Source organism: Oryzias latipes, chromosome 6, assembly GCF_002234675.1.
Source record: "Oryzias latipes chromosome 6, ASM223467v1".
Classification (NCBI taxonomy): domain Eukaryota; kingdom Metazoa; phylum Chordata; class Actinopteri; order Beloniformes; family Adrianichthyidae; genus Oryzias; species Oryzias latipes.
This window is the reverse complement of record NC_019864.2, coordinates 15,920,273-15,948,075: the sequence shown is the minus strand read 5'-3', so window position 1 is coordinate 15,948,075 and position 27,803 is coordinate 15,920,273. Positions and strand designations below refer to the sequence as shown.

At 40.5% G+C, this 27,803-nt stretch overlaps 1 protein-coding gene across 6 annotated transcripts in view; it reads right to left on the bottom strand.

Moving 5' to 3' along the window:
- The window catches only part of LOC101169108 (synaptotagmin-7-like), a 97,792-nt gene that overhangs the window by 23,527 nt on the left and 46,462 nt on the right, over window positions 1-27,803 (bottom strand). The window contains exons 2-6 of one of the 6 annotated variants that reach the window (XM_023955756.1): window positions 23,679-23,758; window positions 19,130-22,407; window positions 16,656-17,072; window positions 12,260-12,391; window positions 1,056-1,158 (exon numbers count right to left, since the gene is read on the bottom strand). In XM_023955756.1, coding sequence (XP_023811524.1) covers window positions 1,056-1,158; window positions 12,260-12,391; window positions 16,656-17,072; window positions 19,130-19,209 — 732 coding nt within the window. In that variant the 5' untranslated portion in view covers window positions 19,210-22,407; window positions 23,679-23,758. The other 5 variants (XM_023955760.1, XM_023955757.1, XM_023955754.1 and 2 more) reach the window with 5 other exon arrangements.

Sequence of the window (27,803 nt, the reverse complement as noted above, 5' to 3'; positions counted from 1 at the left end):
GGAATAAATAAACTAGCTATCATTTGCACGCTCTCCACACAAAAAACTAAACTGCTTCTTAACTTTTTCACTTAGCCTCTTTTCTATTGTCTGTCCAAGCTTCTTTTCCTTCAGGCACTATTCATTTTCTTCTATACCAGCCTGTTCCTGCTCAAACCTTCAGGCTGCTGATAGTAATGCAGATGATAACACAGCCACCACAAAGCTCTCAGTTCTCTGCTGCACCTATGGACTTGGATTCCCTCAAGGATCATGTCAAATCTTCAGTCACCCCAGACAAATACTTTAAACTTCAAAGGCAAAAACATGTCTTGCATTTTCTATTTATCTTTGACTTTATAAAACTTTAGACCTTTTCACACAGTACCATGGAAAAAATGCCTTTTATGTTTGCTGATATTTCAGACTGCAGCTGCTTGTCTTTCGACAGGATCCAAAAACATTTGAATGCATAACCTCAAGTCTTGATTTTACAGGTAATTTTACTATTTTAAGGTGAGCTTTTAAAGCAAGAAATGAACAACATTTTTGGAGATGGGAGCTTTAGTTCTCGTCTTAAGATCCTATTTTCTTTATAAATCTGTCATCTTAGGTCAGGGCTGGCCAACCATAGTCTCTCAAGAGCCTCAACCCTGCCTGTTTTCCAGCTCTACCTGCACTGCTTGATGCCTACAACCTAAACCAGGTGTATCAAGTCAATCAGGTTGTGAAATCACTTGAGTCAGCTAATCAGCAGCACACTGGTCAGGGAGGACTGAAAAAAACAGGCAGGGTTGAAGCTCTTGAAGACCAGGGTTGGCCAGCCCTGTCTTAAGTTAATATTTTTAAATCTTTTCTATTCCTTTTGTGTAAAGTTTATTGTACATTTATTTATTGTGTTTCTCTAAAGTAGAAATGCTTTATTGCAACATTAATTATTTTAGTAATTTTATTATGTGCAACACTTTGAGACTGATTGGTTAATTGTTAAAAAAAAAGTACACTGGTAAATAGATTGGGTCTGTTCATATAGACTGAAAAAGCAAAGATGATATGCAATCCGATATACTTCTTACCATCACCATGTCTCCAGTGAGAGAGTTGGCCAGGTCAGTAACAGAGGAGTGGCCATCAGCATCTGGAGGGTGACCTTTGGGGCTATTAGCTGGCTTGTTGCCCCTGTAAACAAAAACATAGTTTGACAGAAGGAACGCAGTGAGAACATGGCAGGAGCAGAGTCATCAACAGAAAGACAGAACATCTGAGCACACAGGGAGTCCAGCCACCACCTGCTTAGCGGTTAAAAACTGCCTATCTGAGACGATCACTTTGGTCCAAGTTTGCTTTGGATAGATGTCACTTCAAAGTACAAATGTGTGGTCGGCTGCTATCGCGAGTGAAGCCAAATTAAGTCCGCCAGAGATTCCACACCTTAATGATGGGCGCCAGTATGGACAGCTACTGATGTCGAGTCATGTTTGATGGCGATTTGCATGTGAGATGACTCCACCAGTGTGGCATACATCCACATATCTGACAAGAAGTACCTCCACCACATGGACAGACACATTTTCAGACACAAAGCACAATCACTAAACTTTAGACGCAACATCAGTTTGATCCCCACATTCAGCAGAAAGTTTCTGATCAACACTGATTCCCTTGGAAGATGAGACACACAGCAAATGAAGACATATATATATAAATATATATATAGCAACATAATGTTACTATAACAACAGTGGACAGATAGGTACAGCAGTATGCAGAGGATAGAAACTCTGTTTCATTTCTTTGTTACATTGACAACACAAATGATTTCTGGAAACACAAAAGAGAGAGCAGGGGTCTCCCCTGGCATGGCTGGCACAAAGGTACACATGTTAATAGATGTTAGGCTGACTTCCTGCATATGAGGATGGTGGAAAACATGTGGGAGCAACCATCAGGGAGAAACACCCCTATGTTCATCATGAAAACAAGAACCACAGAGTGTAGAGAAAAGGAAACCAGAGGACAACAGCTTATAGAAGAGTAGATTGATTAACTTGATAAACAGAGTTTAAAGCAAACACAGAGCAGGAAAGAGTCTGATGCAAAAGTCTTTGTTAATGTATGGTAACACATCAGAGACACTGTACTCCATAGAGGTGGCTGGTTGGGAGAAATGGAGAGACAGAGCACAAAAACACAGTCAGACAATTAAATCAATGAACAGACAAAGCGAGGAACAGACACACAAAGAAAGGGACAGACAATAATCAGACAAGAGAGGATGCTGAAGTTGCAAACACGCATTTTAAACACAATGATAACTGTTGATAAGAGGAAACGCTTAAAAAGCAACGTGTGGAATACACAAGCAAGCTGAAAATTATTTCTCTGTACAAGAAGAGATAGCAAGTGTTAACAGCATGAACAATATGAAAACCAAAACCAAAGAGAGCAAACTTTTTACAAACACCAGAACATTAGAGAGAAAGCGAGCTGCAAAAGAGGTTGGAAATGAAGGTAGGAAAGCCTGTAAACACAAGAGAGGCTTAGTTTGGTCAGTCTGATAAGTACAGACAAGACTGAAGAACTACACACACACAGTTACTCTGGAAAGACCACACATGCTAAAAAAAAGAGAAGAAGAGCACAAAAAAGAGAAAAAGACAATAAATATGATTGATCATCAGGATGCGGACAACAAGAACCATCCCTCTTTAAGAAGAGAGCTCAAAACAAAAGAGAAGATAAAATACCAAAGAGAAATACCATATCAAAAATGAAAATCACTGTAAACACAGAGGGGACAAATAGTAAGAACATGGGAGGAGCACATTTAGAGTGTTACAAAACAGGGAGTTGATAAAAAAAAATCCCAAAACTCAAAGTATCTTCTCAAGAATACCCAGATTTTCCAACCATTTAGCAACACTCTAAAAGAGGGGACCAGGGACACAGGGGCCAAAGCATAGCCTGGCATTGGCTACATGTGCATATTTAATATATGCAAGTAGTTGTCACTCAGAGAGTGAAGGCAATGCCTTGGACAGGCAATAAGCAAGGAGCCCACAGAAAGTCTGTCTGTCTGGCCAGCATTTACTGTCAAGCCTTTCCGAGATGGTTTTGTCGGACGCACTAAACTGCAGATTTGGATGAGAGTTTTATTTTTTGATGCTGATTGTATTAATGTGAGCAGTTTTGCAAAAGACAAGGACAAAAAGTGAGGTAAAATATACTGACAGTTTAGACAGACAGAAAAAGCAAGCAAACAAGACGAGCAGACAGACAATCACTTCAACCAGCAAAGGGACTGCAGCGAGACGGGCGTGAAGGAGGGATGTTCATAAAGGTAAGGGAGTTCCCTTTGCGATGCATTTAGTAACATCACCAGGAAACCAAGGAAGGCAACAGCCTTACCATAAGGCAGAATTACTCCATACTGCAGGCCAGTTTGAGGGGAGAGGCTCCTTTGGATTTAAGTCGGCACCCCCCTCCTCCTCCACCCCCCAACGTATCGATGGGAGAGAGAACATCTTCAATTATTCATCCTCCTTCATGCTTCATTCAGGAGTTGAGTGCGTTCTCAGGTAAGAGCCACTGTAGCTATAAGAGCGGCCACTCACTAACTCCACAGTACCTTGAGGTGGCCCTCTGCTCCCTGCCTTCGGGCTCTTTTCATCAAAGCGGTCAGACTGCTGCTTTGTGAGAAGCAAAGTAAGTGTCCTTCTCCAGATTCTAATTATAAGACCTGAAAATTAAGTTGTTTTTTGTTTTTTTTTTATCAATTTTCTTTTAATAAATAGATAAATATGGGAATATTAATTGTGGCAGATGGTGGAAATACAATTGCTGGTTGTTAGTGCCAAAGCTTTTTTTTCTCTCCTACCCCTTGGGAGCTGATATGGTTGATATGATTGTGCATAGCCTGCAGTTATCTAGAGTATCCAGTGGGAGGCAGAGTGGACTTAGATCAGATTCTCCCACAGCTAAGACACAGAAAGTGGGCTGTTGGCATAGCAACGACTCTTGAAACACAGACCATACATATGGGGGTTTGGGGTGTCTGTGACAAGAGGCAGTTGGGAATGGGCGCAACGGGAAGGGTGTGTTTAGAGGGTTGCAACAAACAGGCAAACACACTGAGAACAAAGAAGGTTTAGGATATATGACAGGTACGGGTGAGAGCCTCGCAGACACACATTCACATCAGCGGACATATGGAGGCAGGCGGGGCCACTTTGGGTTTCACCGTCCTGTGATACTATCCTGTTTTGTTACCTGACCGAGGGCCAGCAGCTCGAAGAGGGGGGGAAGGGGAAGAAAGACACTCCACTTCTAGGCTGGAGAGAGACGCGAGAGAAAGAGCCCAACCCAACCCCTCTTTTTTTTTATTTTCTTTTGTCAGACATTCAGACCCCCCCCCCCCCCCCCCCACTGCAAACTATCACACTCAAAACAAACACTGACACCGTCAAGTGATGTATTTCAATATCTGTGTTCGGTTTCACTGCCACCCACTTGATCCATAATTCTTTAAACGTGCAGCATGTTTCCCAGGATGACAGTGAGAACCACTGCACGCCGCTGCTTACATAACTCGTCATCCTCATGAAACACATCATCCTTCACACTGAAGTCAGCCTGGCTGCACTCTCCCCTGGAACGCAGCTACACATTTTGCCACCACTTGTTAATATGGATGCTTCTACTCTTGGCTAATTATTTCATACATTTACAAACTAGTGTATATATTAACATACAAAAAAAACTTAATGAAAACCCATTTCAGGAATTTAAGCAATAAATAAAACCTGCAGATTTTGCTTAATGCATGTGTGCATACTCTTCTTACCAATCCTCTAATGGAAACAGAAATCTTTAGCAAAATCAGTCCCTTCCAAGTGCTGATCTTTTTATACTTTTTGAGTTTTATTTTTATTTTTATTTTGAGAATCCATGAAAATGTTAAACGCAACGAGTAAAGTGTCTGCTTCATCTCTGACAGCTCATTGTTTTGCCTCCCTTTATGCTCTCCCACAACACTCTGCAATTTAGCATTCATATTTCAGAGCTCAATTACAACAACTAAGCAATCATGCCAGGTAATATTACCTTTTCTAAAGCCCTATTGAAACTCCAAACGGGCCCACCTAATGTTCTAAATCATGATTAATTTGAGAAATTGACTCTGCACCTGTCCTGAGGCAGGGCATCGGTGCTCCAAATGCACCTAACAGCTTACCCCCCACCCCCCCACTGTCATCCAACTATCTTGATGTACAAGAAGAGCATGTGTACCAGCATGTACCTGCTGGCCAGAGTACAGCAAGTACTCTCTGAGTACTTTCACTCAGCATAGATGGATTTGCTTGTCGAATTTTTTTTCTCCCCCATTCACTTTTGACCCGTTTATATATGGATGGATGCATATACTCCACTCGTCCTGGTTTTGTAATTCGCTTTTCTCTGCCTTAATGCAGTCTACTCTCCCTGTGACCAAATGGATGTCAACATTCCCACCGTGATGTGCGGATGAGCGCGCTGGCCACAGGACACCGCAGCCTTGGGGACCATCTTAAGCAGACCCCCCGAAGACTCTGCTGATTAATTAGGCCTGCAAAATCCATCTTACAGGAGGAGCGCTGTGTCAGACTAACATGGTATAGCATAAACAATTAGCATGTTTATGCACAAGCACGCAAACAGATTCTATCATCCTGACTCAGATCAATACTGTTTTTTTTTCTTGGTATATAAAAAAAGAATCTGAACTGACTTCTAAAGAATTGGTGAATATTTGGTGGCCCAGAAGTGAAATCACTTCATCATAAATACAAAAATTCTTAAAAAACATTCATTTAAAGCATCCAACAATGATTTTTTTTTCAAAAAGAAAACAGACCACAGCACAAAAATCAAACAAAACACAACCCATTCTAGCATAATAAGGACTTAAATAAAGAAAAAAACTGAAAAATAATAAACTCCCCTTAAATAAAATAAAATAAAAATCCATATCAGAAAAGGAAAAACACAACTAAGCAATTCTATTTATTTTAATGAGCTTTTTTTTGTTGTTTTTGAAATCTCAGATGTTGCCATGCTTTTCACCTCAGGGCCTCTATATGTATGTGACCTTAGAATGACCGAAAATTACAGAGAAAAACACACCAGCACATTCAGATTTACCCCCGCCGTCTGGAACTAATGCAGTTACAGAACAAACACACAAGAAAGAACTTAAACAAACACCCATTCATATTGATTTAGCTAAAGGAACCATAACTTCCATTGACTCTGGTAGTCTTTTATGTCAAGCTTAGCAATGTAATAAGCTCATAAATTATGAGGTGATATTATGTAGCCCACATGACAATTAACAGGCAGAGTCGAATGGATTGCATTTTGTTTTTGAGGCACAGAAATATTCAGACATGCGTATTAATATCTGCAATGCAAAAAAAAAGAAAAAAAACATGCATGGGTGAATAATTGAAAAGCCACAGGCAAGTGGATTGAATGTTATCATGGCACAAGGATACACATTTGTCTCCATCTGTTCTGAACCTGCTTTAGTGTTTGACTGTTCGCTTGCCACTGAGAGACAGATCTCAATTTAAAAGTCTCAGGTTTTTCGTGGCTTCTCTGCGCTCTTCGGTAGAACCTGCAGTCTGTGCTCACTGAATCGCGACTGAAATGTAGGAGAGAAGACCAGCGAGGCATTAACAAGCCGCTCTAGCATGCTAATTAAGCCTTCTAAGAACCCCAATCATAGATAGCTAATATAAACATATCATCCTTTCCTCTTAGTCTTTTGACCAACACTGCAGTTTAAACTGTCAGGCCAGTCCTGACACACATCATAAGCACACAGCCACTCAGTATGCTGCTCCCTAGCCGCTGAGCTCACAGGTTTATTAAATGAGGGCCCACAAAGCCATCATGGCTAGTGGGAAAACGCCATGGTTATATGGATTGCTTTTAACTGTAGTCAAAGAACACAGAAGCCTTTACTCTGTGTTGTTTGTGCTTCAAGCACTGTACATACATTTCTCCCTGAATAAGGTTCTTAAGCTAATACCAATGCAAGCTCCATGACGTTGGTTTACTTCCTACTGTACTGTTTCTCTGTTAACCAATACACAATTGAGAATTAAACAATAAAAAGGCATAATACAATATAGTTTATTGAAATTTTTTAAAGTAAATAGTGCACAAAATTGTGTTTTGTGGAATTTTTGTTTGTTGTTACAATCTCATCTTGTCCTTTTCCGTGATGTCATTTAGAGATGTGCAGCAGGGCACATCATTTGACTTGCACCAATGACAAATCGGTCAAATCTTTTCCACCAGCACCAACAAGTTTGTTCTGTAGCCAAAAGGGTGACCAAGTCTGGGTCTCCCTGTGCCGGTCCCCAGTCTGGACATAAAATACAGGGTTGTGTCAGGAGGGGCATCCAGTGTAAAAATCTCTGCCAAACCACTCGTGAGAATCAGTGAAAGCTGATATGCGATACGCTGAAAGGTGAACAACAATGAGTTTATTCTGCCATTTTGTGCTATTTGGAGTTTGTTGGGCTGAGTTGAGCGTTTGACTGAAGAATACATTCCCAGTCAAAATGGGAGCAGGAAAAACTGCGTAGCAGCCTTCTTAGCATGAGGTTTGGGGCACCAGAAGCTCATTAACAACACCAAATGGTATAACTAAGTTGTTGAGTGGTGGTGGAGAAGATTATTTTTTGACAATTCATAGGATTTGTGTAAAAAGAGCAACATGTAGCTGTTTCCAACAAAGATATTATCTATCAAAGATACATTTCTTGACTTTTGTCCTCAGTTTAGATGACCTGTAGAGTGAGGCTAGGTAAAACAAAAGTTTGTTTTTTTTAATTTTGAAAAGAATTTTACAATAAAGAGAAAATTTCTTTTTTCATGCAACATTGTCCTGCTTTAACTTTGAATTTCTTTTTTTAATACGTGTCTTTATTACAAAAAGGTATTTAGTTCTCATTTTAGTTATGTTTGCTTCTCAGGTGTATTTGGTTTGCACCCTTGTGCGTCTGTGGGACATTGCTTATCTTTGATGGATGATATGACTTCAATAAGTAAAAAACTATTAACAATGTACTAATACTGTACAACTTGAGTGTATTTTAAATAACTAAGGCTAATATTTTGTAAGGTATTTGAATAAACTCAAAGCTTAATAATGGATGTTGGTGATGGAGGAAAACTGGTGCCTCCAGTACACGTGCAGTTTTTTTTTATTCATCAGTAGCAGAGAGAATTCTCTTTGATGTTTGCACTGATGGCGTTAACATTCGTGAATCACATTTACTAATCACATTACCTCCAGAGGCTCTGGACTTACCTTTGCCAGTGATGTCCAGTTCAAAGCAAGTGTAATAAATTTAGGAGGCGTAACATGAGAAAGGCAGGTGGAGATGAGTGATGGGAATGACACACGCTTGGATGATATGTGTGTACATACAACGTAGGAGCATGAGTGGATGAAAGAAAGGGTCTCTCACATTTTGACTGTCCTTTGTCATCACATCGGAAATGTCTCAGTCTCAGAACAAATATAAGTTGTTTTGTACTCATGGCCACACACTACACTATTCAGCACAACGACAAAACTAATGTCTTTATGCATTTACAATTCTAAACATGAAAGAGCTCTATGTTTTATTGCAATGATAAAAGAACAACAGACCTACCAGAGGCTCGCCCTCTTTCTCTGTCTCTCTCTGTTGCTTTTCCCTAATGACACTATCATTACCTAATGACAACTTTCTTATGGAAATGTATCCAGCTGCCTTTGATGTGCATTCTGCTATTGTGTGCTGTGTAGTATTTTGTTGTACTGACAATATCTGTTGTTACTTTACGAGATACCTGCCCTGCACAGAAACACATCTAAACTACAGCAGGAAATTCAACTCTTCTCTCCAGAGCTGGAGAACATGGGTCAATGTCCGGTTTCACCACGCAACTTATCGGCTCTGTTTTACTGCCAGAGTGTAATAGCCAATAGTGACTTCAAATCCAAACAATGACAAAGTGTTGCCTTGTTTATATTCAGTTAATAATAAAATGACTTACTCTGATAAACTTAGGAAAAATACAACACACTAGTGTGGGGTGCAAATTTAAACTAAAAAATTAACTTTCCTTTGTTTTTTAATTCAACCAAATTTTACATGTATTATCAGAGTTTATAATGATTTACATTCAGTTATTTAAACAAAGTTATTAATTTATATCTATATACAGACAAACAGTCTTTGTGGCAGTGTTTGTGAGTGTGTCAGATTTCATATTCATCTTCTCCATTCACTTTTCTATACCAGTACAAGGTAAAACATGGTTGATTGCTTGTTTCTTCATAACTACAATATGCAACTGGCTGTAAATGCAAATTTTTACAATGCCACTATGGTGTTTGTATTAGGTATTCCCTTTCCCCATGATTTGGTTTAAACCTCTACTGTTGGGTCACGGTTTTGTTTAGATTCGATATAAGATTTATGTATTATACAGCCAAAGGAAAACCTGAAAAGAAAAAATTCCAAATTACAAAAGTAACAATAACTATAAAGAAAACCCTTTGAGTTGGCTTATACTAAGCTTGATGTTATGTAATTAAACAGTTAATGAGTAATCATTCTTAAATTTTAACTTTAAAATGTTCATCCTCTCCTATAATATGGTAGATGCTCCTCTGATGGAGGTGGGGGATTTTGCAGTGATGACTTAAAAAGTTTGCACTTTTGCCTTGACATTATATTATGCTAATTTTATCGATCAAACTTTTATCTATGTCATGATTTTTTTCTCTTTCTTCTAAAAAGTTTTATTTCAATCATAGCTGTTTTTTGTTTGTCTTTTAATGTTTTCATGTTTTTAGATAAACGGTTTACAATACCATCAGAATAATAAAAAGTATTCATTAAAACCCAATTTAAATGTTTAAGAATGTGAAGTATGTATTCACTAAAGCAAACACTACTGGATGTATAAACCAAGTAAAAAAAGTACAAGGGATCAGCCTGATACTTTTTTCATGTGTTTGCACAAATAACACAAATGCATAATCATAAATTCAGTTAAAACAATGCAGTATAAAATTCTGTGAGGCTGAAATAACTTGTTGAGATGTCCTGATTGCCCTTCCTGTGATTTCTACACATTTGTAAGACAAGAAAAAAAGACAAAGCTGCCTTTTCTCCTTTTGTGAGCATATTTAGATTGAACAACACGCTAATAACATGATTGATTACAAATCTGTGAAGTCAGTGCTGATGCCACAGACAACTTCTACCTTCAGTTTCCAGGCTGTTTTTAAATGTAGCTGCCAATTAAAGTCTGTTAAAAACACTCATTATAAATTCAAATTTGTCATTTTTAAAAACAAAAAATTTAATAATGACTTAAATGGAATTACTGTACGTCTTAGCTTTGTGACAGACGAGTTGGGTCGTTCGACACTTTCATTATAAACAATCCTTACTTCTCAATTGCAAACTGCCAGTCATTACGTTCAGAGTAAAGAAATTAATTGAACTGCAAGCTAATCCTAAAAATGATCCGCAGTGTGCCCAATTACTGTTAATAAAGATAGATCCTTCCATGCTGTTTAGTCTAAGAACAGATTTCTACACCAATTTCAAGAGGGAGAACAGACAAAATGGATGTAAAAGCATGAACAAATATCCCCCCTCTTTGCCTTTGTGACGTTCATGGTAATCCTGAATAATGAAGATAGTTTGGATGTTCACAAAGGCAGCATTTGAGCTTTTTTGTGACTCCATGTAGAGTATTGGTCACATCACGCTTGGGGGCAAAACACTGAAATGAAGCGAAATAACCGAGAGAAACTAGCTGTTGGCATAGCGATGCTGTGAAGGCAAATAAATAAAGGAGATTATTTGTTTAGCAAAGAACAATTCAGGCAAGTGTGGAGTTTCACACTGCAGCTGTGCAGTTTGGGTAAGAAAGCAGTTACCATCTGTCTTGTAATGGAGCCCAGCTTTTAAATCATGTGTCAAACTGATAAAAGACGTATGAATGAGGAATAATCAGTGTGACGGGTACAACAGAATGTGTTCGCTTTCCTTTGCCATTTTAACTCAAGCTATGTGCTATTATCTATTTCCTAGGTGTGTCTAATTTCTCAGGGTATGAGGCGAAGTAAAAAGGGTCTAATTGGGCTGCAGGGGAAATTGAATCTGCGGCAGGTACCTGAGGCTGGAGCAAACACAACCTCCACTCTGAAGCCTCTGGGGGGGTACACACCGCTACAAATGACCCCAACTACTATCTGTAGCCATGAAATTACTTGAGCTGCTTACTTCACACGGCACACCCCATGTACTCATTTGTTAAAACTGTTCCAATTCCTCACTAGAAAGCAGAGCCAATTACTCCGATATGAGCAGGGCTGGGGCATCTTTGTGAATTAGAGGAAATATTTTGGACTTCTAGTGTGTAAGTTGGCTGACAAGGAAGGCGGTTATTTTTAGCTGCATGTTTATGTAAGTGACTAACATGTTGTGGAATAATGAGGAGGCTCTCTGGATCCTCTGTGGAGCTACAGAGACGAGACTCTCAGCGCAGCAGAGGGTGATTGAAGGAAGCTAATGAGCACGAGGGGAGAAAGAACACAGGAGCAGAAAGGACTGGGATAATAAGAGCATGAAAATGCAAGGGAGATGCAGCAATTACTGGTAGGAGGTAAAAGTGAAAAGGAAAAAAAAAAAACAAATGATGAAAATTGAGAAAAATGTGATTGTGATCCAAAAGATAATTATCATGCTCATGAAAAAAAGACCACCGTCATTGGGATAACTTGCAATACTTTTATTTTTAGCACTGTTATTTAAAGCATGGAAATAATTTGATTTGAGTGGTACAAATTGTGATTTTCAAAATAAGATGTAGAGACGATCTCATGTCTGTGATTTATGAGCTCATTACTGCTTTTTGGCAAAGCCCCAAAATGTTTTCTCATCTTTGTACCTCAGCTTTATAAAAATATTTTTCCCATGTTAAGTTTCATAGTCAGCTCTCAATTTTTTTTCAACAAAGCCATGAGGTACTATTTCAGGTGCACTTCTGTGGCTTCTAAGTGGAGTGACTCACTGAAAATATCTCAAAACAAACTCTTCTCAACATAGATTCAAGTCATCTCTTATTTTTCTTTCATACTTGTATCCTGTACCCTCATTCTTGCACTGACACATCGAAAGAAAACACGCACAGCTCACTCTCATACATCATCTGGTACCTCTTCTCAGGAGGGGGCTCCTGATTGGCTGGTGGGGCAGCCTGCGCTGTTTCCTGCAGGTCAGGGATATTGGCAAAGTCATCTTGCTCTGCCACACCAATGGCCAAAGCCAGGACCACCAGCTTCCCCTCACTGGCTCCCCACAAAAGAGCACAACAGGTAGAAAAACAGAGACAGAGAGATAGGCCAGAGAAAGAGTCCAGATGTAAAGGACAGAGGAATCGAGTATGAAGAAGATGTGGTGCAAGAGGGAGAGGACAAGGAAAGGTCATTTTAGGTGGCAGTGACAGAAAGCTGAGTAGTGGCGGGAAGAAACAGGAAAAGACAACCCAAAAAAGTTAGCACTCCGTCCAGGGAAGGATATTAGGAAGGCTCCTTAAAGCAAAAGGCCAAATTACTAAGAAAATGATGATTATTTTAATGATGTGTGCTTACAGGTACAGCCTGTATTCACATCTCACACGTAACTGATTGGTTAATCGTCCCTAATGGATGTGATATTCAGCAGTTTGCATATCTGCCTCCACACGTGTGAGAAACAACACACAACCCAATCATTTCTCCTGATCCCTTACCTGCTTCCCTCCTGATTCACCTCTCCCTTCTGAACATACAAGGCATGTTTCTCCTGAGTTAAGATTTTATTAAGTCTCATTAAGAAGATCTGGACTAATTGTTTCTATTTGAGCTCTGGAGTATCTGGAGGTGTACAGAGTGTCATTATTTTCTGGGTCACTGCTCTCTCACTCCTCTCATTTCCTTTTTTTTTCTATTCTAGCAGAGTAGCTTTCCAAATCCCCCGTTTCTTCTTCATCCCTCTCCCCTCCGCCTAATTCCCTGCCTCCTCATCACTGCCTCCTTTCCTCCTCCCTGTCATACACACCGCAAGTTCTATAGCTTAAGCCCTCCACCACTGTACCAGTTTCTGCTAAGAAAATTTGAGACTGTCAAGCTGTGGTGAGATATCACCCTAAAACTTCACAATTTAATCTTTTTGCACGCCATTGAAAGCTTTTTCTTCCTGCTGCTGAAAGGCTGTATATTAGCCTCTGTGTCATACATGGAAACGAGCGGATTTTCAGACTGTTGGGCCTGATTATTGCTTTTGTTAGCAGCATAAGTTGCTCTCATGATCTGTCAAAGTGAAATCGACTTTATACTGCTTTTCAACGAACATTTAGGTCAGTGAGCTCAATTCAAAATGTATCATTTTGCATTTGTCACTTTTAACAGTGATTTAATCCTAATTTATTTTAATTACAATCTTACCTTAGATAGTATTCAAAATAGCTTTGGTTCTCATTCTCATTCACAACATCAGGCAATGACATCCAAATTACAGGACAACTTTAGGAATTTTCAGCTATTTTATGGCCAATCTTTTCCAAAATCGAACATGACGTCTCATTTAAAGACCCACTTTGGTGAAAATCATGTTTTCGCCGTTTTTAATGCATATTTCTCATGACGAAGGACAAAAATAAAATAATAGTTAAGATTTAAAATACATTTCTGAGTTTTTCTTTCTTCAAATCGTGAATCAGGAGCAGACAAAAAATGCTATTGGAAAAAGCTTGTTTGTGTGATGTAGAAGCTAATCAATGTCCCACCAGCTCCCTTTTCCACCCCCCTCTGATGCATCCACTTGCAGGAGACTAGATCCATGTACGTCTTCGTTTTCCTCATCCGAGCTGGTACAGCAAAACTTTACCGCGGCTCCAAAACTGGAGCCAACCAGCCATTTTTGCTTCACTCCCAATCTTAGATGGGGTTGTGAGGGGCTGTTAGCTAGCAGGAGAGCATGTAAACAGATGGATAACGGGAAGAGGGGGCGGGCTTACTCCGCCGACAATACCACCCACAACTTAGAGGTGAACTTTGAAAGAACTATTGCAGAAACTATTGTAAAAAAAAACAACACAGGTTTTTTTTTTTTATTTAGGCTAAAAACGGCATAATCATAACTAAAAGACCACTGGGACCCTTTTACAATAAATAAAAAGATGACTGGAATAGGACTTTAAATGCTGCTTTGTGGGAAAGTTTTGTAAAACCTTCCTTGTTTCATAAAATATTACCAGGGTCAACATTTTGTTTCCAAAACCAAAAAAAGCACAGAATTCAAATTAGCAAACTATTTTCATACTCTAATAACCAGAAGAATGTATCAAACAGAACTGAGAAGCATGAATTCTGGTCCATGCAAACATATGGTAAAATTGGAGAAAAAAAATACCCAAACAAGCTCAGCCGCAACAGAAAATATTGAGACATCTTTTTGAAACAACAGCAATGGCTGATCACAGGTACCGTTGGCACGGCAAGGAAAACATCAGCTAAGAAAACCCTCCAGGAGGTAAACATATCATTATCCAGGTCTATGATGAAAAGAACATTTTACAGAAGAAAACTCCAATGGCGCACCTCATCTTAGATCTAAGAAAAAGCAAAGCCAATTTAAATGTTGCCAAAAATGACTGACTTTTCCTCATTTCATGGTGCTAACGTGTGGACAGGGCTAGTATGATTGCTGTTTGATGCTTCTCCATGCTGCTACCTTACAAGAACAAGAATTATACATTCAAGGCTATTTTTAAAGTGTCACTCAGTTCACCTGATATTAAGAAAGCAGAGAGGGATGACACTTTTTTGATGCTAGAATAAATTATCGATTTAACGCCAAAAAGCATAAAGCCCAACGTCCCAGACGATCCATTTGGTTAAACTTCTCAACAGGATAAATATCTGTGTCAATGACACCACTGGATTCAATGAGCAATAATTTACCCAGACAGGGAATCTGGCCAAGACTGAAATTAACTGTCGTGAACAATGGGTCACGTCTATTACTGGACCTCTGTGTCGTCAATCAAATGAGCCGTTGATGGAAACACACTGACAATGACCTAAAAATCACATTTGCAAAGATGAGCACTAAAGCTGACGACCACTGGCAATGCTGTCAATGACCTTGGTGCGTGTGAGGTGTGCTACATCGCTGATGTCCGGTTTGTTCCTGGCATTAGTTCAGCTGTGAGACCCGCAGAGGCTTTAATGGACAAAAAAAAGAGAAACAAGTGGTGAGAAGCTACTCTAAAACTGATTCACTGAGCCCATATAGTACCTTGACAATGTCCTTGCTCATGCTTCCTTTCTTCACCCTGCCTTTCCCCGCCTCTCCTGGGCATTGGGGCAACAATATTTTGCAGAGCCAACAGAGCAGATGACATAAGATCAATGTGTCAGGGTTAACACTAATCTCTGTGCAGCTGCTTAACCCTTATCTCACACTGATGCAGTGATGCAAAAAACTATTTAAAAATGCAACATAAGTGTAAAAGTTACCATTGAACTTTAATAATTTACATTTGAATTGATGTGTCCCCTAAAAAATAATGGCAGCTAAATTGTTATTTTTTTAAAAAAAAAAATTGTGTTTTTTTTAGACCCTTTGTCAAAAAACATGATGGAGTGGGAACAGCAGCTCTATTCTGCAATGACAACTGCAGCAGACACAATGAATGCCACTGAAACAGATGTTGCTGTTTAGCAGGGCATCCAGCGTAACCATTTAACAATCCTGTGTGGGAATGGCAAAGAAGTCGCTCGCAAATGTCACACCTCACCATGTTTCATGCACATGACTTTCTAAAAATAGAGCCAACATTTGTTCTTTTTTTTTTTTGCCGCTGATTGCTCAACAAGAGGCTCGGGTGTGCTTCATCACAGCTCATCGGGTCACAGCGCCGATGTTCAAGACAAATCAAAATGCTTGGCTTCAGTAACCTTTAAAAATAAAATCTCATAAATTGTCCCCCAACTAATGTCATATAACAGACAGTATAAAACAACCATGCGGCTTGGAGATAAGGCAACAACTTGTTTACATTCATGAATCTATACCTATTAGCATTTTTAATAGCTTTTTCTCATAAGCTTATTTACTGACCTTTGTGTTTACATTTATCATTCCATATTACCAGAATCAGCCATGACAGACTCAGCTTTTGTTGTGGTAGACAGCGTATTTTCCTCCCTCAGCAGAACAGCTGGATTTATTAGAAGTCATGCAAAAAGCATTCACCGACTCAGATGCAAACACACACAAATTCATGCACACACACATACAGGAAATATTTTGACAGACCAAAGTAATATCCTTCCCTGGATTTTTAATGCATTTAAAAAAAACACACCAGTGGATTCATTTAAATACAGGTTAGTTGGCACTTAAATGCTTCTATTAATGATAATGTTTGTAAAACATTACAGATGAAAGATCAACTTCAGACACATTCATAAAATTACTTATTGCATATATAGCAACACAGACAGACACAGGCTTATAGGGCAGCATCAGCAAAATCAATTCAAAGGAACAGATATTAAGACTCACAGGAAGGACTTGACATCCAGGCCTCGATTCCGCATCTGATCCATCATGTAATCCCAGCTTCCGGGATTGGCGCGCGTGTGCCCTCCTGCTCCACCTCCCCTGCAGCGAGAGGCACCTGCTCCTGCTTGGCTGCCTTGAGCCCCCTGGGAAGCGACTTGTGTACCTGCACCTCTACTATCACCAGTGCCACCTCCTCCCTGTCCTCTCCCAACACCACCACCTCCCCCAGGGTGTCCAGGTGTTGTGTGTAATTGTCCCAAGCTCTGGGATGTGGTGGGGGGATGGCCGAGACCAGGGCCCGACGGATGGATGAGAGGCTGCTGAAGACTCTGCTGGCGCAACAGCGTCCTAGGCCGGGTAGGGCCTGAGTGGATGTGCTCTAGAGTGGAGGTGTAGGACAAAACTGGGTCCCCAAAGCTGGGTGGACAGAGGAGCAGGGAGGAAAGAGAGCGTGTTGAAGGCCACGGCCGACAGAGAATTGGATTATGAGAAGGGGTGAAGGAGCCAGATGTAGAGGAGGAAGGAGCAGGAGTAGAGGAGGGGTGAGAAGAAGAGTGTTGGTCAGACGTGGCAATTTCACGAGATGAAGTTAAGAAGAGATGAAAAGAATTTTTAAAGATCAGGCACGGTGGCACAGGGCAGTAGAGAGGAACAGCAGAAGAAGTCAGGTTGAATTCAGGATGGAAGAAGCAAAATTCATCCATACAGTAAGTGGGGTATTGTAGAAAGATGGAGTTTGAGGGCAAAGTGGGGGAAGACACAGAGGGAGAGGTGTTGGGAGGTGGAGACAAGAGAAAGAAGAGAGAGACAGAGAGCACCATGAGGCAGCAGCAGTAACTGAAGTAGAAGAAGTAGCAGTAAAAGGTGCAGCCTGAATGAGGATGTGCTGTGAGCTGCTCGTGAAGCTGAGTGGAGCAGCGGCGTACAGAGTGGGAGCTGCTCCTGGGTCGTGAGTGCGGGGTTTGCGCGCGCTTGCTTGAGCGTGCGTTTCGCAGAGGAAACGGCCGGATGTTCACTGTCCGTATGGGGGTGGACCGTCTCTGCACCGCATGGCCTCGTTGAGGTGCGTGGCTCGAGGCTTTGCAGCTTCCAGGTCTCCCCGATGAGCGCTTTTTTGCCTGATAAGAGATCCCCATGTCTTCTTCTCATCAATCAACATTCTCATCTCTCTTCTCCTTTCTCTCAAAGTATTTTTGCTCTTTTAAATACATGCTTAACCCCCAGAGAAATCTCAACAGCCAACCAAGTTGTGCAGCACGACTCCCTCTCTCTGCCAGCCTCTCTTTTCCTTCTCCTCCCTGTATTAAATAATGTTTAATTGGAAAATTGACTTTCCTAAAATGTCAAACTGGATAATTATGAGCAATCCTTCATTGCTGCCAACATATTATTTCCTTAATTCCTATGTTTTGGCACTTCTTACCTGATCTTTTTAAATATTTTATTCTATTCACTAAACATATCTTGCTTTGGTCATTGAGTAACCCAGACTACTGGAATTAGGTCACAGGAGAACCACTCACATGATGTAGGTGCAGTTTTCTCTTCTTTGCGTTACCTCTTTTAGTGTAAATTTTGGTCCCACATTCATAATTTATTCATGATCACGAACAAAAATCCTAGAAATAGAAGGTTTTGTAGAACAGACTTAGTTGATGAAAAAAAAAGGGCTGCACACTGAGAAACAAAAACGGTGAGAGCGATAGACACAACGATGGAGGAAAGACACAAAATGGGGTGTGAGACGCAAACACAAGAGACGCAGACACTTATAGCAGCCCGAAAATAGAATCCAATTATAGACAGGGGCAAAAAGAAAGATGAGAGGAGGAGAGAAGGAAGGAGGGAGTTAGTGATGAGCATAAATGTGTTGTGGAGGAAGAAAATCGCAGGCATGAAGTGTCAATGAAAGGTGAAAAAAATCACACAGATCCAAACTTTAACTGCCTCATTTACAGCCTGCTGAATATAGACTCCACATCATGTCACATGCAGTCAGTAAAAAATAAAAAACAGCCTCATCTTAAGAGGGTTTTGTTCCAGTTACTGAAGTCTGTGGTGAAATTCTGAATTTGAGCTTGCAGGCAGATAAATTCCTCACGTGGATAAATTATGCTTCCCTTTCAGCTTCAAACTATGCAGGAAGCTTAAATGTTCAGCTGGGCTGCCTTGTGTTAGCTAGTAAGTGTGATGCAGCACAAGCTTTTGTTATCTTCTGCTGATGGGAGTTCATATTTCCCCAGAGCTAACACCTTGATCCATGCCCAGTCACTCACCTTCTCACCTGAGCTGCACCCTCCTAAGCCTTATTTGCATATTTTTGTTTCTGCTCCCCAAATGATTCATTCAGCTAATCTTGCTGCAGAAGAAACAATCAAAAGCAACATTTTCAATGTCCCGAGTTGTGTGTTGTTGTTGCAATGCGAAAGAAAAATGTTTTTTTTTTTCCTCCTGGTTTCTGCTTTTGAACTCACTTGCTGGGTCTTAATCCTCCGGACTGCACGTGGCCCTGGACCGTCTGCCACTTCCCGGCTTTCACTCCTTCTGTCACCATGCTCTTCACGCTGTCACTGCGATACGGAGCCCCCCCAGCATCCCCATGCCCTGTTGCTGCCCCCTTCTGACCCCCTGAGACCGCCCCACTAGGGGATAGAGATCCCACAGCAGACAGAGAATACAGAAGAACAATAATGACAGGCAGAGGAGAAAAAGAGCACAGAAAGTCAGAAAGTCATATACAAGCGGGACAGTAGCTTGAGCATCCACATGGTCAGCAAAGTGAGACAGATCAGTAGAGTGTGTGAGGAGGCAGGCCTTGATTTCCAGGCCAAATTAAACAAGGGCGGATGAGAGAGATCGGCAATCCAGTGTGGTAAAAAAAAAAAAAAGGAAGTGGTGCAGAAGAAAAAGTAGGAAGAGGCAGCAGGAAGAAAGGAATTACAGATGGAGCCTGTGGAGGGTGGAAAACCAGCAACAAGTTCCTCCTCTGGGCCTTAAGGACTAATACTTTAACAGCAACAGTGTGCAGACACTTGTCATTTTACTTCTTATTACCTTGTTCCTTTGGGCATTATGGCCTCAAGTCATGCTCCTATGATCTATACGGTGAGTAGTTTGGAGCAGTGATGGCATTTACAAAAGCACCTGACCCCAAAATTCACTAATTCCAGTTTGTTTCTGCAACCTAATCGTCAAGATTTCTTCTAAACTATTTGAATTTGATTGAATTTGATTATCCAATAGATTCAGCAATAATGATCAGGACAAAGTGCACCAAAAAAGCCCCAATAGGAGGAATAAAGAAAATGGATGTAATCTAAGCATGCTCGCCTCCAGAAAGCACACAAGGCAACACAACTCATTTGACTTTAAAGGCAGACAACTCAGATTTCATCTTAAAACTGCTGCAGTGATGATCAAAATTAAAGAACAGTAGTGCCCTCTGGTGACATGACTACACCTCATTAATATGCACAACATCCCAGCTCCTAAAGACAAAAAAAAAACAACACATCTGAGAGGCATCTGAGACTTTAGCTTCTGCTGTGAATCCATGCGAACATGAGAAACTAAACCTGCAGAAAGGTCACCTTTAACACATCAGCAAATGACAGGATGCTTCATAGTCAGCCATAACGCTGGCACAGATGATGCTGTCAGGGTGATGGTCAGAGCAGGACACATAGGTGTCAAGCACATTTGACAAAACCTGGCAGCCAGGTTTTGACAAATTTCCATGGAAGTCCGCAAACATTAAAATTCCAGTCAGTAATCCAGAAACTACACTTTAAAATAAGAAAAATGGCTGCTGTTCTGTCATTACAAACATTATTTAAAAATTGTTAAGGGTAAAGAAATGCTTAACCTTGAAAAAACAAATCCTTCAACACAGTGACAGACAAAATAAGGCTCTGTGTCATGTCAGACGCTGGAAGCTGATGATCTCCAGAGAAATTCCAAAAAAAAGGAAAAATTATTTCCCAGCTGCCCATTGCTTTGGTGATATATTATTGGTTGGAGTCAAGAGGTTGCTTCTGCTTTTCAATGTGGGAAATTTCATCAAAATAGAGTCTCAATTAGCTGAATATCTACATCCTACTGATTCACATGCAAATGATAAAGCTGATATTTCTGCTGCTAATGCAGAGAAACGTCCATTACTTTTCATTATACGAGGAGGATCTAATGAAAAACCTATCTATGAGCAACACATTTGCCTTAAGAGCTTTTTCAAAAGAGGCGAACATAACAGAAAGACAAAGGTCAAAAGCTAGCTTCAGGAGTTTTCATCTAGTTCCTCTGTGGATACCTTGCATCCTTTCTGCAGGCAATCGGTCCTCAACGGGTTAGTGTAGCAAAGATGGACGCTTATAAGATGTTTCAGCCTGATGCTTGGTGCTGCGTGTCGTCTTTTTGTGTTATTGTCAATTTTTCTTGTTTCTCTTGACATTTTTGAAGTGTAGCTTTCAGGGATCGCAACACTGGTAGCAGAATGCCTAAGCTCAGAGTCCTGTAAAGGCCCAGAGGAAGAGAGGCGTGACCTTGCTGAGGCTTTATTAGATTCAAGTGCAGAGTGAGTGAAAAAAAAAGACTCATTGCAATAAGAGAAAACACTGTTACCTTCCGAAATAACATACAGTAGATGCAGTTCAACAGCTTCAATGTTAGTGAAGAACACTCTCGATATTATTCTGATGGGAGTCAGAGAGAGAAGCCACAGATGGATGTAAAACTACACTGGTGCCACACTGCAACCTGGTGTAACGGTCAACCCTCCACAACGAAAGCAACGACGACAACCAGCAAAGTCCAGGAAACACAAGCAAAGAACAAAGACACACACACAAACTCAAGAGAAGATCAGTTAAAGTGTGCATATCTCTTTGAAGGAGAAAATTTTGAGGGTTGTCCGTCTCCATGGTCACCCCATGGGAGAAAGAGATGAGAGGTTAGAGGTCAGGAGTTAGTATGGAGCGGCAGGGCTGTAGGGAGTGAGGGGCGTCCGAACATTTGCTTCATTTAAAGGTGCTGAAAAACACGGAGAAGCAGCAGAAACTCGCCTGAAGGGGAACTACATGGCGGTGCTGCTCTGTGGCTGCAGCAACACTGAAATGACTTTCACAGGAAATTATAATGCGGATGTGTGGTGTTTTTCTATGTACATGTTTCCAACCAGATAAAAGTTATCATTAGCAATCATTTGGGCTCTTAAGTATGGCAACACTGGAAGGGTTATAAGCCGCTTCTATAATTTTTGGATGATTGCTTTAAGGGGGAAGCAGGTCTAGAAATGCACAGGACTGCAACACTTTGACATTTATGAAATGGGTTTTTTGGAAAAGCCTGTGGCTAAACATCACAGCGTGACAGGATTGTGTCTTCAGTTACGGAAAAATAATCAGGAATATTAAGAAAGCCAACATCCGCATTCAGCGTGTCAATTTGCTGTGTGGCTACTGGCAGTGTCTGCATAGTAAAGAAAGGGAGCAGTGTAAGAGGGGAAAGATGGGACATAAAGGAGGGAAAGCACAGAGAAATGTGCAGAGGCTCTGCCCCTGCCTCATTACAGCCCTGCACGGGGGGGGAAGTCTCTTACCAGACTTAGACCAAGACTCACTTGAGCGTGAGGCGAGGATCTCCATATGGGGCATATGGAGAAATGTTTAGTACGAACTCCTTGGGCGGATAGGAGCTCCACCTCTGCTGCACTGTGCTGCTGTCATTGTTATTCCAAAAGTCTCTGTCTAGATCACTGTGGCCAAAGAGAGAGACAGGTCAGAGCAACACAACTACGGACAACCCCGGCACCATCCAAGAAAAAGTCGCTCCTCCTTGAGAAGATGGCGCAGGGCTTAGAGGACACGCTGCTCTTACAGCTGCATCAGATGAGAGTTTAGATTTAATCAGACCCAGATTTTCTACTTGAAGTATCACAGACAATTTACAATAGGCTTACAAATAAAAACAGAGCAGCCAGAGTGTAGAGGCATTCACCAGAACTGAGCAGCAAAGACAAAGAGGTACAAAATGGCACAAATTGAAAGAAAAAGGGGGAAAAGAAAGACAATTTCATACCAAAAGAGCTTGTGATCACATTTTGTTCAAAAAATGGCACAGCTGAACAACACCGAACATTAACAAGTCTGCAGTCCATCCTTGAGGTGAGCAGTGGGAAAGCATGAATACGAGGCAAGAAAGGGAGAGCTAAAACGCAGACACAGAAAGTAGAGGAGGAAACAGGTGAGCAGAATCACTAATGTCATACAAGTCACACAGCAGTAGTCAGGGCTGCAGGGCAGGGACAGAGGAGGAGAGAAAGGCAATGCACAAAGAGTAGGAATTTGAAGCTGAGATGACTAAGAGCACACCAATGCATCAGGAGCCAGTCAGAAAAGAAATGCACAAATTAGGAGATCAAGAAACCCCAGTCAGAATACATTCACAAGCAAAAGCCCAGTTTCACTGCTCAAAACTGTCAATACAGAAAGAACAAAGCACACCGAAAATCAGCTGTGAAAAAAAATCAGGCTTTAGGAGAGAGGTAAAAAAAATATCACTGGAGGTATGAACTGGAAAGCAGAGGTATTTTTCTGCTTTTTCTGGTTCTGTCATATGGATTTGTTTTGTCAAGGACACAGTAAACCTTAACCTGAGCTTCAAACCTGTAAGGAACATGACAACAACTTGTTCCAGACATTCATTTTGACAAGGAGACTTCAAGCCCATTTTTCTTTTACCAGAGCTGGCACCATCTTTGCGAAGCAGAGCATTTATACTTGCAGGGGTGTCAGCCAAAAGCTTTCCAGGTGAGCTAATGCCACTTTAATCTTGAATGACTTATCAATCTAACCCCACGTTGTGATTTTCTTTATAAGCGTGCTCTTACAGAGATTGTGCAATTCAAGATAAAACAACAGGGGGGCTCGTTTACTGCTTTGTTTGTGCAGAGGACATGGAGGGACTCAAAGTTGAGCACAATGGAGTTCATTACCACCAGACCCTAACCAGTTACTAGGCACTTACTTGATGGCTTTCTTCTCCCCTCGCCCACGTGCAGAGTCTGGAGTGTCGGCTGCTTCCACTCCCGGCTTGTTCCTCTTCCCCTGAAGCCAGTCGGAAAGGAAGGGATGACAGACAAGGCAGGGAAAAACAAAAGGTTTGCTTAGATTTGTTCTTTGGAGCTGTGTTTTTGCTGTGCTAATTTCAAGTGTAAATGCCTCTCCTATTATCTCACAAACACAGTGCCGTCAGCCCTCATGTTACCCTGATTATACTAATCAAAGACAAATCAAATCTGCTGTGAAGAGCCATTTCTGACTATGATAATCATTGGCACCACCCTGAAATTTACATGGCAATTGCCTCTTTGAGGTAATCCACTGGGTACTGCAGCAACGCTTCTGGAAGTCCGGCACTACTCTGATTTCAAATAGCTAGAGCATGACCTGCAGTAACCATGGAAATAAAGGCAATTTAAAAGGCCTCAGAAAGTAAGGTTTGCTGTAAGCTTTCTTCTGGAAAAGCTCATTACAGTCAACATTGTTTCACATGTGTTGCACCACAGGTAATCTCTTTTGACACGTTTCTACTATTGGAAGAGGCCGAAGCTCAGTTTAAAGCTGCCCTTCCAAACGGACGTCATAAATGCATACTGACCTGGATGCTGCAAAGCACACCATGACATGCATAATGGCACACCTCCGATACTACTCAGATACACATTATAGTCTCACCCCTAGAAACGGGCAGATGATGAACAGACTCCAACCCTATAATGGCAAAGCTTCTTTGCCATTATAGGGTTGAAGTCTGTTCATCAAAGCAGAATGGTCTGCTTTGTTCAAAGCAGACCATTCCTAAAGAGTCATGTAGGAGCTTGTTTGCTAGAATTGGATTATAAACATAAATGTATGTTCTTGTCATGCTTACCATCTTAATTCTGTGAACACCTGAATTCAATGTGGTAGACAACAACCAGACTCAAACATAGTAATTCAAAGCCTAAATCCTAAGCAAAGGGGCAATACTTTGGTCACCGAAGCTTATTTTGATAAAATAATGTAACTGAAGCCAGAAAGAGTTCACCCAGTGACCACCAGGAGCCCTTTATATGAGCACAGCAGCCCCTACTTACTCTGATGTACAATGGTTCAACTTTACAGCAGAAAAAAAACACCAACAACCTGGTTTCAAAGTCCAATGTTCCCCCACCTATCCGCCATAAGGCTGTGTTGTCATAACAAATTCACAGCTAAATCTTTTGCATAAGATAGCTTTATTTTAGAATATGCAGTGAAACTGTGGATAAAAAGAGGAGTGGTCCGTAATTTAATTAATGAACATATTCCAACAATGTTCCTGCTTATTTAACAATTTTTGTAAAGGTCAGAGTTTAGTGTATTCTGTCAAGATGACCATGCAGCTAAACAAACACTCATCAAATGAGCTCAATATCAACCAAAGGTCACATGACCGCACACATCCTTCATCTTTGTTACTGTCCATGATTTAAAAATAAAATCAAAACAACTATTCAGTTCCAGACAGGTTTTTTCGTTACATTAGGTGAAGTATTGGGGGTTAAAAAGCTGCCCAAAAATTCAATTGTAAAGAAAAGAAGAATAGATTTGGCACAATTTTTTAAATCATGGTATTCTGCCCAAAATTCAGTTTTGCTTCTTACCCAAGCTAGCGTTTCCCAACCCTGGTCCCATGGAACATAGCCCTGCATTGTTTTCTATGTTAGCCTGCTTGAGTACACCTAATTCAACTCATCATCAAGCTCTGTGAAAGCCTGGTAATGGCAGTCCTTAACAACAGGTGTGAGCAGGTTAAGATTGAAATAAATGGAGGACAGTGTTCCCTGAGGACCAGGGTTGCGAAGCACTACCTTGAGGTTAGTTGCATTAACTTGTTTTTCACTTATTTGTGTTCTGGCAATCTAAATATTCATTCTATGTTCCTGTACATAGTTAAAGTAGATATTTAAGTCTGTAATTTGTTAAATGCAAATGTAGAAGTTCAAAATGCCCCTAGTAGCCCACACACATAAGCTTACTAACCTTAATTCAAACTTTATATATTGTGCCTTTGAGAGATGCAATACCGGTTTCCTTGAGAAAGTTGACCCTTACACTGCTAATAAAAATTACAAAACCCAAAGCAGCACCGGTGATGACAACAATTAACACATGAGGCCGTCTGTCCGCTATGATCAGCATTCATTTGTACTGGATGGCTGATCAGGGAATGACAGGAGATGAGCACTCCTTAGTTTGTAAACTAGTTTCTATAAAGACATTTTTTACATTGATGTACTTTTGACATGCAAGTGCAATCCTGAACGTATCTCTGCCATCTGCTTGATTCCTCAGCCGAGTATGAAGCATCTCAACAGGGGCCCAACTTTACATCAGGAAGACTATTCCTGATCGTGTTGATATTGAGCTGAGGGTATTTCATAGTATCTCACATGCTGGTTGGATTGTTACCATCTATCTGTTTAATGCTATAAGACTATTTGATATGTTGACTATAAATCTGAGCCATTAAGTGTGCACTTATACTTGTATGTCCAGGTGAAAGATTTGATTCTGTACCAACAAATGCAAAATGCAACTGTGACACCTTAAGGGATAAGTTCAGTTGTTCATATATGAGGAAAAATATTAAAATAGACTCATGTATCAAGAAGGCAGGAAGACCCAAAAATCAAGACAGAATCCAGTGCAAATAGGATGTGGAGATCTGAAAATGGAAACGAAAAGACAAAAAGATGTAACCAGACTGACCAATTGACAAAAGCTGTATGGAGTGGCTCGTGATACAAAGAATTGGCAAGAAGGGACAGGTGCAAGGGGTGAATTGTGTGAAGTAAGAGTTGCAGACAGACCTGTGTGGCCTAGATATGAAAACAAGAAAAAGAGTCATATGCTCTGCTGTGAGACACCTACTTCTTTTTTGTACACACACTTTAGACCGCCCCTCAAGCTCACTGACAAGAATGAAAAAGGAACACTACAAAAGCTCCTGTCTTCAAGGTAGACAGCAGAACTCTATGGAGATTATTATGACAAAGCTCAGCAGCTCTATCAACTCAGAGGCAGGACACGATGAAGGAAATCAAGTCAATAACCCAGTGTGTGTTAAGAAAATCAATGCAAGATTGAACAGCCCAGCCCCAGCTTTTTGTTCCAGTTCCAGGGCTTTTTTTTCTGTGATCACAGAATTGGCTCCTGTCTTTGAGCCGTTATGACATGATGACTCCAGTCCAAATGATGAACACATCATAGGAGTCGGACATTTCCAAATGACAAAGAGCTGCCAATTACAGAAGAAAACAACTGGCTGACAAGTTTCTACAATCAGCGCTATTCAAGCAGAGCATGTTTTAATTGACATAATCAAAGTCTTGAACAGTATTTAAGGGAGACTGCTGCTGTAAATTGTGTCACTGGAAGAATATATTGTTATAACTGCTTTTTTTTCTAATCAGAATAACAATTATAAATTACAAAATAGAATGCATATTTGATTATGTATCAAACGTGAGCAAAAATGACAAATTATTATCTCAAGACATCAAAATTTAAACAGCAACTTAAAAAGGATTGTGACTGCTATGTAAAAAACTGATCTGTATTAAAGCCCATAGGTCTGTTTACAGTTATTTTTTTAGTCAGAGTAAATCATAACAATACTTTACACACTATAAGGCACACTTGAAAGCCTTCATTTTTTTTCTAAAAACAACTGTGCACCTTACAATCTGGAGCGCCATATGTATTGTTCTGGTTGTGCTTATGAAGTCAAAGCGATTTTGAGGGGTAGACAATATTCTGTCAAAATGTTTGGTTGGGTGCCATTGTGAATACACTGAAGTGATTAATGTGTAGCGGTGGCAGACTGTGTTTTTTAACAAGGTTGGGAGTGAGCGTAATCACAGTAATATTTGTTTTAGCGGTGTCTGTTTTTTTATATGTTGTAAACAAGGTTGGAAGTTGCAGGTATCGTGAATACGCTAACGCTGCAGCTGACACTTTCAATGTGACTAACATGTAGTGTGTTACAAACATGTTCTAGAGTTACTGTGAACACAGTTAATAAAGTCTGACCGACTTACCTCTGACTCGATTGTCTCACTTAATG